This window comes from Rhizopus delemar, genomic scaffold (assembly GCF_000149305.1).
Source record: "Rhizopus delemar RA 99-880 supercont3.7 genomic scaffold, whole genome shotgun sequence".
NCBI classification, from domain to species: Eukaryota; Fungi; Mucoromycota; class Mucoromycetes; order Mucorales; family Rhizopodaceae; genus Rhizopus; species Rhizopus delemar.
This window is the reverse complement of record NW_027137833.1, coordinates 314,097-331,673: the sequence shown is the minus strand read 5'-3', so window position 1 is coordinate 331,673 and position 17,577 is coordinate 314,097. Positions and strand designations below refer to the sequence as shown.

Below are 17,577 nucleotides of genomic sequence, written 5' to 3'. Positions count from 1 at the left end.
AAAGCAATAATGGCTTATGCAATGTATATTAACGATACCCTGTTACAGTATGTGTTCATTTTTTCATGTAGATTCTGTCTCGAATTTGACAAATCATTATGGTTTACACTCAACTCAAGCACAGAGAGCCACAAAAAAAATGAATTGTTTCACAAAGCAGACCTACCTTCTAGCTTTCATACTTTATTGCATATTTAGTAAAACTAACATGCTGCTGTATAACTAAATGAGGATCGCTTGTTTTTTGAAGTCAATGAAAAGAAGTCTAGATGACCCCTGTACGATTTGTAACTGTCAAATTCACTCTAGTCTACAAAGATACCAGGAACTTTACAAAATATATAAATAGTGCAGTTTTTTTGTACATTCAAGTTAAAAAAAAAACTACACTTTTCAACTTACTTTCCTTCTATTTCAAAATGAAGTTCCATTTTGCCACTCTTTTACTTTTAGCTATTACCTTTGTTAGCACTGTGTTTGCTACTTCCTCTGCCGCCTCTGGTTTGGTCGCACGCCATGTCAAATACCCTGTTAAGGCCAATGATGCATTAATTGTCAAAATTATGGCCTCTATCGAAGCCCAATTGAACGCCAAGGTCTTGGCCCAAATCTCTGCTAGCTTTTCTGAAGAAATCTCTGGTCATTTGGATGTCGATGCCAAGATTCTTGGTGGTGTTGTTTCTGCTGATGTTAGTGTTAGTGCTGTTGAAAAGCTTGCTATCAAAAAGTTGAAGGCTGAACTTCAAGCTGAATTGAAGGCTAAAGCCAAGGTTGATGTCTATGCCTCTGTTGAAGCTTATCTCCGCAAGAAGTGTGGTTCCAAGAGACTTACTGAAAAGAAACTCTTGCAAATTATCGCTGATGTTGAAGCCAAGGCTATTGAAACTCTCAAGGTTAAACTCCCTAAAATTGGTGCCGACTTGAAGCTTAACTCCAAGGCTCAGGTCGATATTATTCTCAAGAAGGTTTCAGTTAACATTCCTCTCATTGCTAGCATCAACGTCAAGGGTGCTTTTGATGTAAAGGCCGCTATTAATGCTTGTGTTAAGGTCGGTGTCAAGGTCTGTGCCAAGTTGAATGCCACCGAAAGCGCTAAGGTTATTCTTAAGGCTCTTTAAATCAACTTGTATCATTAGAGATTTATCTTTTGCATTTTAATTAATAAACTGTCTGCTTTCTTCGTGTATCTTGTTTTGTCATTTAACTGTCTGGTTTTATTTAAGTGATATATAATCGATCTATGATATATCAAATTAGTTTTATGCATTATGCATTTAATAATAACCATAAACAAAGTAATAAGCTTTATTGATACAGAATGAACTTCAGAGCATTAAATAATGAAAACTTCGCGCCTATTGTGCTGTAGTCTATAGAGATAATTTACTATTTGTTTAGCTTCATATTTTTTGATGCATTTATTACACTAATGCTTTCTTAGCACATTATTGCATTCCAACGATTAAGCTCACAAATTTGTGATCGCCGTTATAGTTAGCTTAAGATCAATTTATTTCTTTCAGCTTTCTAAAAAATTTCTATGATGACGAATATTTTCTTCTCTGATCAAGTAGCATAGCTTATATTAACATGGGTGATAAATAAAAAAAACTCAGCTAGTACAAATCTTTCCAGAAAACTGTATTATACTTTGTAACCAATCCTGCTTTTAATTTATAATCAGTTTTGGGGAGTTTAGCATTTGAAAACAACGCAGTTTGAGTGATTTACTTGCAATTTGATAGTACATGAATCAGCATGATACCTGTTTATTTATAAAATCTCAAGGAAAGCATTATAATTTTAAGAATCAATCGAAATATATAGAAAGTATGTCTTCATCTAGTGGAGATTGACCTTCACCAAGCTAAATAATATAATTAAACGCACATGTGTCATATTATTATTTTTAATAAAAAGCTGTCAAATAATCTCTGCTTGCTATTGATCGTGTAGTAAAGGAGCTAAAATAAATTAGGAGGTCCAAATTTCATTATACGCCTAGAGCAAAATCAAGGTTTAACAGTAGATGTGGAGTTCCTTTTTAGTAAATAGAGATAGAAGTTAACTTTATAAAGCAAGCGTTACACTCACTATAGTAGATTACTTTGTATTACTCAATGAATATTGGATTAGGGCATTTGTGAGTATAGGATTAAAATGCTTGGTTTTCAGGAGAAAATGAAAATTTTTTATTAATTTTCAACATCAAAAGTATGATCTGCATAGTATATATAAATTTAGAAGCTTATTATTAAGAAAGAACTATTGTAAAACAAGTAGAAAGGATGATAAACAAGACAACCTTTTGTTAAAATCATTATTATGCATTTGCTTACCCTTTAATTCAAAAAAAAATCTATTTACAAGTTTTAATCTTTGATGTCCATTTTTAGAATCAATATGGCTTTTAGTATCATATAAGAAAAATTGAAATGTAAACTAGCTTTATATGAGTGTTAAACTTTACTTTTTATACCTGAGCATGCGACTCAACCTTTAGCAGCTATGATTACTGGCATTTTCACTTTGACTTCAGACAACTTTAATTTTTTTCAAAATGTAAACAAAAAAAAAAAAAAAAAAAAAAAAAAAAAAAAAAGATTTCAGAGCAAGTTAGATATTTGTTTTTAAATGATAATCTTGCCAAATATTTTTTTAAAAGAAGGTCATGTTCATAGTGCTAATAAAAAAGAAATTATTATTATATTTGGAATGTTGATGGTCATTCCTTTCTATATGGAAATGCTTATAGTCGTTATGTTTGTGAAATTCTAAACTCATTGTGGCAATAAGTAAATCATCAACGATTTCTTTCCTCTTAAAGTTTCGCTAGAGCAAGCCCAGAGCACGCCAGAATATATCAATAATATACCACTTAATTTTTATTTGATTTCAAAATATGTATGCTTAGGTATTTGATATCTCTTTGTCATCGCTATAAGCAAAGATAAATGTTTATACATAGCCCGAATTGTAAGTTTAAAGTATAGGGCACATAATAAGGCATGTGATTTAGAATAAGTTAATATATCAGTTCAATCGAGTGGCATTAGTCTTGATATAATCTGTAGATGGAAACATTAGACATCCTAAAATGCATGTTAACATTCAATATTTTATTTTTTAGCCTTCTAAAAGTCTTTCCCAGAATATTTTGATCTTTGTATCATTTTTAAAATGCAATGATGAATCAGTGTGTCTTTAGCTTCCTGTTGGTTGTATTGCTATTGGTCATACCTAATTGTTTACAATAATTTGTAGCTAATTATAATCATCTGAATTTTTTCGACTCATATACCATTTTCTTAACCTTCTAAAGATACAAAAACCAAAAGCGGTTTTATGATTTTAATGAGCTTTGAATTCACCTGCTTACAAAAAATCTATTTTTCAAATTTAATGGCTTTCCTTCATCATTTTCTTTAATTAGACCCACATACAAGAATTAATTTTAATATAATGTGTCTTATAGAAATGTAAGTTCTTTTAATTTACATATGAGATGTTTTCTTTCTTAAGGCATATAGATGCTTACGATCTGTAGGCAAATATTCACTCTTTATATGTCAATTAGTAGCTGAACGCCCATGGCATTGAATCATTGCTTTCTATTCTGACTTTTTGCGTTGGTTTGAATTCCTACTATACATAGCTCATCTTAATAATTGATTTAATTAAATCATTGTTTGTAGACTGGATATATTACAAAGCTTTTCATAATACATGTATTCCCTCTCCTTCAAAAAAAAACTTGAAAAAAGTAATCTTTTTTGGTTGATAGAGAGTTGTCAAGCACTAGATATAACCGTCTCTTAAATATATGCACTTTATTTAGACCTTACAGTATTGTTCAAATAAAAGCATTGATTAGCAACAGTGTCACATTTGAACATACTAAAGGCAATACGCCCTTATCATTTTAGTTAGGCCATTGGTTATTCTTTTATTTACATATGTAAGGCCCATTGACTTCAGATAGGTCTTTATTTTTTCCATTTTTATTTTAAAAAAAAAATTAAGGCCAGTAGGAAAAAGCTACATGTAAATATAACCCCTTTTTCTCAATAGCTTCCTTGATTTTTACTGGTGCATGGGCTGGAGCGGTGTCCATAACAAGGTAATGACTTCTAATTCTATGTGGATCCAGAATAACTATGGCATTGTAAATATACAATTCTGAAAGTTGTATTATTGGAGCTATGTCTACCTGGGCTACTTTTTGTCAATCATAGCCTGTTCATGATGTCTTCTGTAGATATCCATAATTCTTGCACAAAAATCAGCTTAAAGGATGACAATGAATACACCTGTACTAGTTACAATAAACTATTTTGTAGCTCTCTTTTATTAGAATATCCATAATTACGGACTAGATGCACTGTTGATAAATACAGTATTCTTCGCAAAACCAAGATATGGATATAGCTTACTATTCAATTATCTTTCTTCTTCTCGTTATATTTATCTGCAGACGGCTCCTCCAACTTCCTCAAGTATAGTAGAATATTTGCTTGTCAAATACTAAAGGATTGTAGAAATGACAACTGAAGAATGGTCCAATATGTTGCAAATAATTCGCAGCTATGACACCCAAAGCAACAGTAAATTCCTCATAAACGTACCTGATAAGATGATTGATATTTGTAGCTACTGAATCTGACTTTGTGATCTTTTACTTTTAGATGCAACTCTCTTTGTCTCCAGCCATTATATATGGCTTTCATAATATATCCTTACATGAAGCTGCGCAGTTCACTTTTTTGCTCCTACTCCTCGGCCTGTTGCTGTCGTTTCACAGCAGATAATTAGAGTTAGCAGTGTAGCCACCTGTTCTGGGTACAGGTGTGATACGTCTCTCGTTTTCCGTAAACAGCTTGGTTGACTGTGTTGAACTTGTGACCATCCAACTTGAACTGTTTTTCTTTTTCCACTGCGGAATCGTTTCTATTCATTTTCTTTACTGTTTTGCTCTTCCATACCTGAACGTCACAGCTATAATTGCTCATTTTCCAAGAAAATATCGACTTATTAAAAGGTTGCTAGTTTGAATAGTTCTGAGTGTAGTTTTCTTATTTTTAATATCTTCATTAATCTTAGTAATACTCATTTTGGGATTTTCTGCGATAAAGGAAGACCAAATTTTAATGCACTAGCACGAAAACAAAACAGGACGAAACGTGAAATCTTTAGCTAATCCTATGGAAGCAAATTTTCTTTTTCAAATGTATAAAGATGTATATCTATTATGCAACAAAAAGCGTGCACGTACCGGTGGTATTACATGTCGTTTTAGAATGGATCTTTTACAATGCAATGCACTGTTCCCATTTTTATTTAAGAAAAATCACGATACATTAGTACAAAAAAACAAATAAAACAAGTCATCGCATATGGCATATCAAACAATATATCTATCATGATAAATAGGCTGTTATTCCATATTTGAAGCCGTACTTCTTTGTATTTATCATAAAAAAAGACCGTACATAAATACACAAGAAACAAATACCTTTATTCTTTACACTTTTAACTTATTTCCAAATGGATGCTTTCCATAATACTGATAATCCTCTTATTCAGAAGCCCTGTATGGAACCAAACAGCCGTTCAGAAGCTCAACTCTCGAACACAGACGAAGAAATAAAAGAAAATTGGTTGACGAAACATGTTTTAAAACGGCAAGTTGGTAAAAGAAGAAAAAGTATTGGCATTGCTCGACCCACATCAATGAATTTTGTTGTACCCAGGCTTTCAAAATCATCTATACCATTGCAACAAAAGAAAAGACTAGATAATGATTACCAATGTGATCCACATATAGATATACTTGATATCCTTAGAGCAAAACTGAGTGGTATCACACGATTGACACAGGATCTCCATATACAGGAACTGTTTCATAGTAGATTGTTAGTAGAAAAAAAAGATATGAGACATTTGGTGAAATGTAATCTTCGTAAACTTTATTTAGCAGAAGATGAAAATAGTAATGAGCAGCAATTTGTTAGCTTGGTAGCAAATGAAACCGTCTGGAATAATGCCATGTCCGGCCATGAAAATGAAAGACAAGAAATAAAGACAAGCCAGAATTTGACTTCTTTGTTTATGACCACAAACAACTTGCTTCATTCAAAGCTAGATGAAATCTCTGAAGTGGCCTCTGTGAATAATGGGTCTGGAGATCTCGAATGGAAAAATCAATTTTTGAGCTTGGTGAATATATGTATAGAGCAGTCTGAAAAACTAGAGTTGTTATCGGTTGACATACTGAATGCAGAACGACAAGTCAGAGAGCTCTTGTTTTTGAACCAGTCTTTAGATGAGCAATTTTGTAAACAAGAAAAGTACTATGAAGAACAGATTCGAGAATATCAAGAAGCAGCAAATCAACAAAAGTTAATGACGGATTCACTAGATGAATTAGTGGCAGATATCAATACAAATATTGAATCGACTGCGGAAGAATACAAAAAAATATCAAGGGATGACATAGAAGAAGTAGAAGGAATGATAAACAACAAGGACAAAGTAAAAAGGTGGGATTTTAGTAAGGCTGTTTCAAATTTACTGCATATGGAAGAGAAACATGATATAGTACACAAGATGAAGTGGGATGTAGGAATGCTTGTTGAGAGAGATATTGACATCGGTCATACTCTGTGCTCATTTGAAACCCCTCTTAATGCAATTGATCGTATGATTGCCAGCAGTGGAGCAATCACTGAACCTGTAAAAAAAATTCATTTAAATGACGATCAAGAAAAGGGAAAAGGAGAGAAGGTAAGAGATCAGAGATAGATAATGTGTTTATGATGTCAAATATAAAAGGCTAAGTGTTGTAAAATATATCGCAGTCGAGCTTTATCTCACGCACTATTCGACAAATCCAATTTTATCAGTGCAACTATGCATTGTATTTAACACACAACGATAAACAAGATCGGTTTGTACTGCTTTCTAAAACTCTTTGGACACCTGACGAACAAGCAAGCCATTGTCAGTTCTTCTCATGTAAAACTCGATTTTCATTCTTGGTAAGGCGTCATCACTGTAGACGATGTGGACAAGTAATATGCCACGAGCATAGTATGAACAAGCTACCTTTATTTTCATCCAACAATCAATTTGAATGGAGCCGCGTATGTGATGTATGTTTTCAGGATTTGGTTATTACGCAAACAAAATGAAATAAAAAAAAAGTCAAATCAAGATGAAGCTTGAACACATAAATTGGTTTATAAAGGAAATAATTTTTTATTTTTTTATGCAAAACTTTATAAAATATATAATAAAAAAAAAAGCGGCAAAAAGTCATATATAAAAGGAATAAATGCCTATGTGTGTATATAAAAAAAGGTTTAGATGTATGTATGTAAACTATGCATGAGATGTGTGTATGTATAAGATGAATAGAAAAAGAGGGAGAGAGAGAGAGAGAAAGAAAAAGAAAGAGAAGTGAGAGTTATGCTAAGTTCAAGGCATTTCTAAGTTTTGAGTGGAGTTTTCAATGGAGGAGATTTCAATTGTGGCAGGACCTCTTTCAAACTCATAAATCATAACAAGAGACTCTGCTTTTTGATTTGGATTGGTTAATTTGAATTCAGCATCTTCAAAAGACTACAGATAAAGGCTTTAATAAAAAAAAAGGAAAAAGGTTTAGAGCACTTTCTTTACTTTACCTGAATAATACACAAGTTACTGATAGCTATATCAACTTCTTCCCAAGATTGAAGTGACTTGAGACCTTTCATGAATGCATCAAAGAATTGGTTAACAAATACAAAGCTATACATGTATTTTCTTTCTTCCACCCAAAGTGCTTGCTGTGATTCTTTTGATTCTAAGACGACATTACCAAATGAATAAATGGCAGTAGTGCATTCCATGGTTCTTCTGTCATTTGTTTCAAAAAAGGATGTATTATTGAATGCAAATTCAGGTACATCAAGACTAAGATCAAGCTTAACCTATTATAAGAAAACATTAAAATCCTTTCGTCTTGTTATTCAAGAGAGTACAAACCTTGACTAATAAGGTGGCCGTGTCAGGAGATAATGATCTTACTGAAGGACATTTTTCTTTCAAGGCCTTGCTTAAAGGGGCTGTAGAAAGGGCATCAAAGAAATAGTGAGGCGTCTGAGCAAGGTTGTATGTGAGAATTGTATAAGGGTCACAAGGTAAAGCATATTCCAAGTAAAGGCAAATATAGTTTGGCTTAAAGTTGTTACTGGGAGTTGCCAGAGCATTACATTCTGACATTGAGTTTTTCTGATGTTCTGGTAGTACCACATTATTCATCATTGGTTGGTTAGAGAGCGAATCGAATAGGATGGGATCAGTATACAAAAGAGGATCAAAATTTAAAAAGTCGTCATAGATGGGCTCTTGAAGTGGATCATAAACGGCCTTAAAGCTAGAAAAGGCCTGGTGTTGAATTGGTTGCATTATATCAAGCATATAGTCATTAGACAATGGAGAGCATGAGCTTAGAGATGAATCGTCAGAAGAAAAAGATCCAATTGACTTAAGAGATCTTAGGTTGAGGCCATCTGAGTAATTGAGATGATTACCAAGGGCTTGTTGCTGTTGTTCGCAGGGTTCATTGATGTAAGATAACACGTCCTCAGATATCTCAATTGAATCAGTTAACAATCGCATGACTATATAATATGGATGGTTAATACTTTTGCAAGAAAACTAACCGGACACTTACAGTGAAAATCATTTTTACGTGTATTTTTCAAGACTTGAATATGAGAAGATACTTGCTTTCTTGTACGGATCTTTCCAGTCTTTTGATAGATAAAGTCTGAAATTAGCTCGTTTCTACCACAAGGTTTACCATTGACAAGAATTTTTCTTCTGCCTAGTTTAGGAATAGTCTCAAGAGCTAAAGTAGAATATACAAAGAGAATAAAAAAGAAAGAATGTATTTAGTAAAAAGAAGGCTGCATTTACTCAAATACTTTTTACCTTCAGTGAATGCGTCCTCTACATCAGGAGGCCAAACCTGTTCTTCCTTATCTCTGAAACAGTTTCCTGATACAAGCACACTTGGATTATTGATCAGGCCATTGTACTGATCCTTTTTGATATATTGATTGGTCTCCAATGACGCATCGTTGTTGAAAAAGGTTTCTTGAGGACAAGGCAACATGTTGAATGAATAAATAGACAAAAGGAATGGGGAAAAAAAACCAAAGAAATAAAGTATATCAAGCGAAAATAGAGAGCAAAAAAAAAGGGAAAAAGAAACTTTGTGTGAGCTAGATTAAGAGAAAAGAAGAAAAAGAAGAGACATGATTGATTTATTAAATACAAAGCAAAATCATGGGCTTTCTGTTTTTATTTACTTATTTTTTTTAATTAAAGTACTCATGTCGTCATATAAATAGCATTATTCTTGTGTTATTTTGTTCTTAATCCTTCTCTGATTGCCTGTGTGGTACCTTAATGTATACATTTCCTTTTTATCCGTGCTCTTGCACACGCACACACAACAAAAAGGATTCAAGTCTTAAAAGCATTTCTTTTTTTTTTTTTTTTTTCCTTTTTTTTTTTTTTTTTTTTTTTTGTGAGAAGAAAAAAAAAAAAAAAAAGCCATTATTTTATTCAAGCATTTTTTTTCCATAAAAAGTATTATTAAACTTTTTTCTTGTAACTTCGTAAAGAATATTCTCTTGCCAAAACATAAAGTTGAACTAATCACACTTTCGATTTTCATTTTCTTTTTTCCTTTTACACAAACAATGACATTCATTTTATTTCTTGAAATAGCTACACAAGGAAAAATAAACAAATTCAAAATAAATATGTCTCTTGTTAACTCTTGTAAAATATTTTTTTTTTTTTGACATAAATATTTGGTGTTACAATAAGTTCCGTCTGTGAGTATACATTTAATCGTTTCCTTTAATAACAAAGAAAAATCTCTTGTTTTTTTTTTTGAAGTTGACATGTTGCGCTCAACTTTTCTCTCTCATCTTATCATTCCATTCCTCTTTTTATCCTTCTCTTTCTTTCTCTCTCTCTCTCTTAAATTTTTTTTTTTTTTTTTTTTTTTCCCCTCCATTGTTTCTTTTTCCTTTTTTTCCTTTTAAGAGGGGGGGATTTCGGGGAAGCCCTTTTTTTGGGGCAAAAAAAAAAAAAAAAAAAAAAAAAAAAAAAAAAAAAAAACAAAACAAAACAAAAACAAAAGATGATGCAGGGAATAACAGAAAAGGACAAATTATTAAATTGTGTAATACAAAAGAAAGAAGTGGTATTATTATCAAGAGAAAGAGGGTATAAATTATAAGAACTGATGAGTCTCTCTCATATTTCGAAGACTCGCTTTCTTTTTTATAGATTTCGTCACATAATGCCTGACTAAATTGGTTTGATCCTCTCTGAAATCAGTCAAATACACATAGATTTCATCGTTAATCATTTCATGAAAAGCCACAATAGCTTCTACACACGCTTTACGAACAATCACCAAAGGACTATTCATACCCTATATACACATGTTAGTGCTTACCTAGACAATCTATCGTCTTTACCTTGAAAAATGCATTTACTGCACCCTTTGCTAACCATTCTTCAATATAAAAAACGTCATTCAGCTCCTTGACTGATTTTGTAAGATAGGTAAATGCAGAGCCTACAGGATGATATTTGCTTCTTGTTAACACATTATCATCATACGGCGAAACAACAGTCCTATAAACAATAAATGCCATCAACACTTCAAATGCTGTAGGCGGTGATAATGCACTCAAGACTGCTTCTAAAGCATCTTCGGCAGAGATGCAAATCTATTTTTTTCATAAACAAATCAATTTCCTCTTTCATATAATTCTGTTTTCGTCTTTTCTTTACCGAAGGATTTTCATTTGATCTTAATTCAAGTAGCCTTTCTATAAGTTGAGACTCTAATGTCATGCCTTTATCATTGGATTTTCTTTCAAAGTACTTGAATAAACCCGATTGAGAAGCTGCCAACTGACAGACACACTCCAATGCACTTAATGTACATTTATTAACAGGCTGTTCCAAATATACCAAGATACCCTGTACTAATTCTACAAAATTACCGCCATCACCATTGCCGCCTGCCCACGTTTCACTTCCATTTTCCTCACTACCTCCTTGATCCCATCTTCTTCGGATCGGTACTTCTTTGAATAGTCGTGCCAGCTTATTAAACGTACTCACATCTTCGGAAATGGGCTTCAGCTTGTCAATTAGTGCATAGAGTAATACCGTCTTGTCTTTGCCACTACGCACAACACCAGATGCATTGGATCTTGTGTTGGATTGAAGAACAGGGCATGGGTAATTGACCTTTTCGGGATAGAAAAATGGGACATATGCAGGCTCGGGGTATTTTTGCTTGTTGGGCTCACTTGCTGGAAGAGATTGTTGTTGCTGTTGTGAAAAAGGAGACGCGCTTGCTTCAATAATAGGTGTTGAACGTTCAGTCGTCGTATGGCTTGAATACTAACAATAATAAAGGTTAATCGATTCTGCTCTAAAAAAAAAGAGAGAAAATAAATGGTATTACCAATATTGGGCTTTGATCATAATAGGGATTGCCAATGATTTGACTATCAGGAAAATTAGAAGCAAGAGGAGGTACCATGTTAGCATGATGCTGATAATATTTTGGTATAGGTGACTTCATCTGAATTTGTTCATCTTCCAAGTGCTTATCGTACATAACCTCTGTCAAATCCGGAACATTGGGTTCTTCATTGCTGACCCTCAATTCTGGTGTTCTTTGTTCATCACTCAGTGAATAGGCATTTATTGATGTCTCATCCTTGACAGCTTGTTTATCTTCTCTCATTACTTCTATTAATTTCTGATCTATTTCTTCTTCTTTGATCAAAATAGTATCAGTTTTGTTGATTTCGCTAAGTTCTTCTTTTTCATGTTCATCTTCCGTCGTATGCTGTTCTTTAGCGCATCTTTCTTCTTTTTCATTGATTACTGCCTTCTCTCTTGGCTCTTCATACTTTTCTTCTTCATTTACTGCTACCTGCTCAACTAATGTCTTTTCCTCTTCTCCGTTCACGACCTGATCATCCAGGACTTCTTCTCCATTCATGATCTGTTTGGCAGATATTTCTTCTTCTTCCTCCTCCTTCTTCTCCTCCTCTTGTTCTTCTTCACAATCTTCCTCACCTTCCTCTTCTTCCTTGATTGATTGTTCTGACAAAGGAATACTCACGTTGTCACTTGATTGCTGCTGTACTGCAGCGAGATCAAGACGGACGTGAACACCGAGCACACGACAGATCTTGTTGATCGAAGAATCATCATAGGTCACAACAATCGAATCAAACAGAGATTGATTTAAGAGACGAACATGTTTCATAAACGTCACTAAAGGTGCATGCCAAGCAGAACCGGAGCTGTGAGTGATGACAAGAGGAAGCAAGATATCCATGCATTGACGCAGATTCGCATCAGATTCAAACCATGTGCTACTCGACGAGACCTGAAGGTATGCATCCGGCACGCCTTCCAGCGCTTCCTTGTCACCCGTGGTTTTATCAAGACCAATCAAGGGTGTTAGCAACTCGTTCATCCACACCAAGAATTCTTTAGCCAATTTTCTTCGATTCGCAGGCAATTTATAAATATCCCTTTTGCCATTCGATGGCGTCGTTCCTCCAAATCCTCCAAAATGAACCAGGCTTGTGAAAAGTATGTTGGCAAGATCAGGGTTCTCATGTTGTAAAAATAGTTTGGCGCGTTGAAGTGCTATTCGGGCATGCTTTTGTCTATCCACACGTTTGGGTTCATCTACATCCAGTATTAATCTGGGAATATATTCCTCAAAGCTTAATAACCTCAGCATCACACAAGTAACACATTCCCAACTGGAGAGCGTTTCATAAACAAAGTTGTTATTAACATCCTCAAACTGTTGGAGGATGATGGCCTTGAGCTTATCCCCATCTACGGGTTGTGAAGTTGTCTCGAGTTGAATGTGTTCAAGGTCTGGTATGGGTGTATAAGGATACATGAGTCCTAATTTTTTGGCGACTTGATGAATGCCATCGATACGCATACTAAAGTCTTCGCTGTTGAGTAGTGTAAAGAAATTGGGCACTTTTCGTTTGCTGCTGAGGCCCATGGCGGACTTCTTTTTGTTAAGTCCAGGTACACGCGTCTTTCGTGAAATAGATGAAGGTGGAGGTGGAGGTGAGGGCGAGGCAGAAGAGGTATATTTAGTTGGGCGTGAGGCCTTTGGGTGATCCGAAGAACCAGCTGATCCATTAGAAAGGGTTGAATTGGATGGTGAAATAGCACGCTCATTCCGTCCGCCGTGTGAAATCCCTAAAGAGTTGGTAGGACTGTGAGAGTTTTTGGTTGATTTGGTGCTAATTTTTGATTTTTCTAGTTGCTTTTGGGCAGCCAAAGGTAACTTTTTTAATGCACTTTATAAAAATAGTGAGTATTCTCTTTGCATTTTCCTTAAAAAATATATTTATTACTGTTCTCCTCGGCTTCTCCAATGTTCCCAAAAGATCCAAAATGATTCTCTGCCTATCTCTCTAACTGCAGGTGTAGCATCATTTAATCCTTTGATGATCAAAGCTTCTATTTGATCTGTACAATTCGTTCGATCCATCACAGATCGAGTATGATCTTTATGTGCATGCGTCTGCAAAATAGTCTTGCAATAATGCATTGTAAACAGTCGAACTTGTATATTCTTATCGTTCATAGATAAAGTCAACATATTGACAAACTTTGGATAGAATGCTGCATGCTTTAAAAATGTAATGGTTGCCTGAAGAGAAGCAGTGGATACCATCTTTTTTGTGATACCAGCACACCGCATCATACACATTGATAGCTGATCGTAAATATAAGCGTCCAAATGTTTGCCAATATAAACACCAATATCTCCCACTAACAAAAGTGCTTTCACTGCAAGTTGTGTACGTAAACTTTCGACCTAATAAAAGTATAAATAAATATACAATAGAAAATAAGATACACTTACAGCCTTAATGATACCATCCATCATATGTTTGATTCCTTGTACAAGAACGTCCAAATAAGCTTCAGGTGCATTTCCTCGAAGTATCCCTCTTACACGTGTAATAGATTGTTCTCTTGCTTCCCAGTTGTGTTCTGTTTCTTTATCCTTATAACATTTAAGCATCTCTGAAAAGTCATTGTCTAACTCTTTTGCACTGTGAACCTTTTAAAAAAAAATAAGCTTTTTATTATAAAATGTAAAAGAAAAGATACAAAGAAAGAATATAAGTACTTGAATAATATCAACAGAGTCTTCCTTATGAGCCGTCATTTTCTCTAGAAAAAAGAAGAGTGCAAAAAAAGGGGAAAAAGAAAGACACAATATGGCACCTGAAATAATACACGTGAGAGTCGGAGTGAAAGAATGATTTAATATAAAGCAAAAAAAAGATGGAAACGGGAGTTTTTCTTTTTCCCAGAATTAAACAAAGAAAATGGCTTCGTCAGACTTGTTTGCTAATTATGAGCAAGACTTTACTTCTATTACCGAAAGTATCAAGGAAAAATTAGAAAGGCAAATACCTAATCAAAAAGGAGGTAAAAAAACAAAAAAAAAAACAACTAGAATAACAATAACAAAAAAAAATACAATAGAGGAAAGAAAGGCAACTATTCGTGCAATAGAAAGGGAAATTGACGAAGCAGACGAAATTGTAAGCTTTTCATTATTTATAAATTTTCTTATTAACACTTTAAAGCTTGGACAAATGGAAATGGAAATTTTAAATATCCCAACACCTTCACGCACTCGTTTACAAGCAAAGCTAAGACTATACAAATCTGAAGCAGAGAAACTTAAACGAGATTTGGTAAACACCTTAATGAATAAGCAAGAAGAGTCAATTTTTCATCATTTATTCTAGAGACGAACAACTGCTATTGTACCTAAAAATTCAGACCGAGAAGAGCTACTTGGTGGAATTGGAAGTAGTGACGATCTTCAGAATGATTATGATGCTTCAACAATGGATCAAAGACAAAGACTGCTAAGTGGAACAGAGCGTCTTGGACAATCTAGTCGTCGCCTAGAAGACAGTCATCGATTGGCATTAGAAACAGAAGGTATTGGTATTAACATTCTTAGCACACTGAAAGGTCAACGTGAAACATTGATAAGAGCAAGAGACACAGTAAATAGTATAGCTTGATTTTTATATGCTTTATTCCAACTTATTTTATTATTGATAGCTTACGGAAGCTGACTCACATATTGATAAAGCATCCAAGACTTTAAAAGGAATGGCGAGACGGTAACTTTGCGTTATTATAAAATATAATACAAGACTAACGTATATATAAAAAGCATGGCCACAAATAAGTTGATTACTGCAGCTATTATTATTATCTTAATTGCTTTAATTGTATTGGTTATTTGGAGCAAATTGTTTTAACAATAAAACTTTTTGTCGGATGTGCTTAAGAATAAAGTCTTGCGTATTCTCATTATAAACAAAGCAAAAAAAAAAGTAAATGTTATTGTGGTAAAGACACAGTGTTTCAGATCTTGATAAAACATAAACACAACCACAAGTATACAAAATTGCTAATGAAATAAAAAGAATTTGCGTTTCCCTAATAGCTTTATTGAACATTAATATTTATTACAAATTAGAAAATAATGATTCTTACTATCTTACTGTTTATAGCTTGTAGAAAGGATAACCAAGGACATTTGTAACCATATTAAAATTTGGTTGGACGGAACTGATTACGGACTTTGAATATTTTGGCAAAGAAAACAAGCGAACCATATTTTTGAATCGCAGTGGGGAGAAGAGGGAGAATAGAATGCCTTAAAGCTATAGATGATAGGTTGCTGTCGTATCCTTCTCCTTTTTGCCAATGCTATTGTCTTTCATAGTATCTATCACCCTTTTATCATGGTTATTGAAGATACTATGAAAGCGATACTTTAACTTGAAGAAATTGAATGGGATTAAAAACACAAAAAAAAATACAAAAACATGAAGGGTTATATTTATAATCTTAAAAGTTTAACTTTGACACTTCAACCAAGTTTACACAGAAAACAAAAACACAAGAGAACATTATCCAATAACAACTTAAGTTTGATTTGGGTCAATATGATCTTGACAAAATTTCTATATTTCAGGTGTTGAAGAGCTTCATAAACGTTTATGGAATCGAAATTTGGCAGCATGCCTAAATATGATTCATATTGTTCGCAGCCTTCGCTTGAATGGTGAGATACCAGAGAGGTTTCAACGTGCTAGGGCTGAAAGAAGAGGACCGATTAGAAGAAGAGGAAGAAGATCTGAAGAGAATGAAGAAAGACGAGTTTTACCTAGAACCCTGTAATTTTCCAACATAGTTATCGCTGTCGTCTTGATTCCTCTGATTAAATTTACCAAAGAACATAGAAAGTGTGAATGACTGGCTTTAAGAACTGTCAAATCAGCTAGACAAAGAAAAAACAAATAAAAGAGAAAGAGTAAACCAATTTATTTATATCTACATTATTGTTATTTTTATATTCTTCATAGGTTTTTATCGTACACACGTTCAGCCTCAGCACAGGCTTTGATTGCATTTGCACATGATTTGATAGACTTGAATAGCTGAGAAAGCTCTACTGGATCATCAGATGTTTTTATTCTTTCATTCAAATCGTTCATCTTTGCTGACAAATTTGATAAAACTGTCTGTGAAGAAAACAAGTTGGATTGGCTGATTATTTTTTGTCTCTTTATAGTTCCCTGTTCCTTTCTTTCTATCGTTCTTTCTTGTTCTTTTCTTTCAATTGTCATCTCTTGCTCTTTTTTTTCAGCTGTCTTTTCAAACTCTTGTTGCTTTTCTTGAACTACCTGTCTTTTTGTTTCCACTGCAGTTGATCTGGTTTGTGTGTCCTCTTTTTTCACAATAAACTTTTCGCATATAACACAGTACATTTGTTTTGAAGTAGGGTGACGAATTAAAGGAATCTAATATAAATAGAAGACATTAATATCTATAATATGCCTTATTGAAAGAATATGAGAAAATTAATATTTACTGCATAGCAAGTATCGTTTGGGCAGTTTTCATTTAAAAGTGCCCATTTTTGCAACATTTTTTGACCAATAAGTTGGGAGGCTTTTGAAGATTGTTCTCGTCGTTGACGTCGAAGATCAAGCTCATCTACTTCTGTTGCAGATTCCTGTATTAACCCTAAAGTCGGCCTTTTTGAAGGTGCATTAGGAAGAGGATCATGATGTGTACAAAAAGAAGTCGAACCATCTTTTGATCTCATTAAGGGGTATGAACAATCTTCAACAGAGCAGATCTGGTCTGTCATGACCTTTTATTGAAATAAAAGTTAGCCAAAATAATAAACTACATCAAGATATATCTAATTATTACCCAGCCTTGCAATAAATATGTTTCAAGAAGTGAGCCTGCTTCTTCTTCGCTTCTTAATGGAGTTCGCATGTATTGGAATAAAAAGTGTATGGCAAGGAACGAAACTGCTGCGGAGATTTTTATGTACCAATTTTTTCCAAACAGTTTGCTCATAACTACATCTTTCATTTCTAT

The 17,577-nt window shown here is 33.8% G+C and overlaps 7 protein-coding genes across 7 annotated transcripts; 3 read left to right on the top strand and 4 right to left on the bottom strand.

The window, feature by feature from the left end:
* Positions 1-419: 419 nt before the first annotated feature.
* On the top strand, positions 420-1,118 carry RO3G_09321 (uncharacterized protein; the record flags this gene model as incomplete). Its single annotated transcript, XM_067663906.1, has 1 exon — positions 420-1,118. The coding sequence occupies one exon, from the start codon at positions 420-422 to the stop codon at positions 1,116-1,118; it is 699 nt and encodes a 232-aa protein (XP_067520007.1).
* Positions 1,119-4,795: 3,677 nt separating this feature from the next.
* Positions 4,796-5,110, bottom strand: RO3G_09320 (uncharacterized protein; the record flags this gene model as incomplete). The annotated part of the gene is made up of 2 exons (XM_067663905.1): positions 4,796-4,947; positions 5,107-5,110. 2 exons carry the CDS (start codon positions 5,108-5,110, stop codon positions 4,796-4,798), a joined length of 156 nt encoding a protein of 51 aa, XP_067520006.1.
* Positions 5,111-5,931: 821 nt separating this feature from the next.
* RO3G_09319 (uncharacterized protein) lies at positions 5,932-6,801 on the top strand (the record flags this gene model as incomplete). The annotated part of the gene is made up of 1 exon (XM_067663904.1): positions 5,932-6,801. The coding sequence occupies one exon, from the start codon at positions 5,932-5,934 to the stop codon at positions 6,799-6,801; it is 870 nt and encodes a 289-aa protein (XP_067520005.1).
* Positions 6,802-7,476: 675 nt separating this feature from the next.
* Positions 7,477-9,160, bottom strand: RO3G_09318 (uncharacterized protein; the record flags this gene model as incomplete). Its single annotated transcript, XM_067663903.1, has 5 exons — positions 7,477-7,620; positions 7,683-7,970; positions 8,068-8,663; positions 8,717-8,893; positions 8,977-9,160. The coding sequence occupies 5 exons, from the start codon at positions 9,158-9,160 to the stop codon at positions 7,477-7,479; spliced, it is 1,389 nt and encodes a 462-aa protein (XP_067520004.1).
* A 1,134-nt stretch (positions 9,161-10,294) lies between these two features.
* RO3G_09317 (uncharacterized protein) lies at positions 10,295-14,167 on the bottom strand (the record flags this gene model as incomplete). Its single annotated transcript, XM_067663902.1, has 6 exons — positions 10,295-10,498; positions 10,545-10,799; positions 10,864-11,484; positions 11,549-13,433; positions 13,491-13,957; positions 14,006-14,167. 6 exons carry the CDS (start codon positions 14,165-14,167, stop codon positions 10,295-10,297), a joined length of 3,594 nt encoding a protein of 1,197 aa, XP_067520003.1.
* A 310-nt stretch (positions 14,168-14,477) lies between these two features.
* RO3G_09316 (uncharacterized protein) lies at positions 14,478-15,297 on the top strand (the record flags this gene model as incomplete). Its single annotated transcript, XM_067663901.1, has 5 exons — positions 14,478-14,580; positions 14,638-14,696; positions 14,742-14,852; positions 14,907-15,173; positions 15,232-15,297. The coding sequence occupies 5 exons, from the start codon at positions 14,478-14,480 to the stop codon at positions 15,295-15,297; spliced, it is 606 nt and encodes a 201-aa protein (XP_067520002.1).
* A 1,244-nt stretch (positions 15,298-16,541) lies between these two features.
* Positions 16,542-17,571, bottom strand: RO3G_09315 (uncharacterized protein; the record flags this gene model as incomplete). Its single annotated transcript, XM_067663900.1, has 3 exons — positions 16,542-16,985; positions 17,057-17,341; positions 17,404-17,571. 3 exons carry the CDS (start codon positions 17,569-17,571, stop codon positions 16,542-16,544), a joined length of 897 nt encoding a protein of 298 aa, XP_067520001.1.
* Positions 17,572-17,577: the final 6 nt, after the last annotated feature.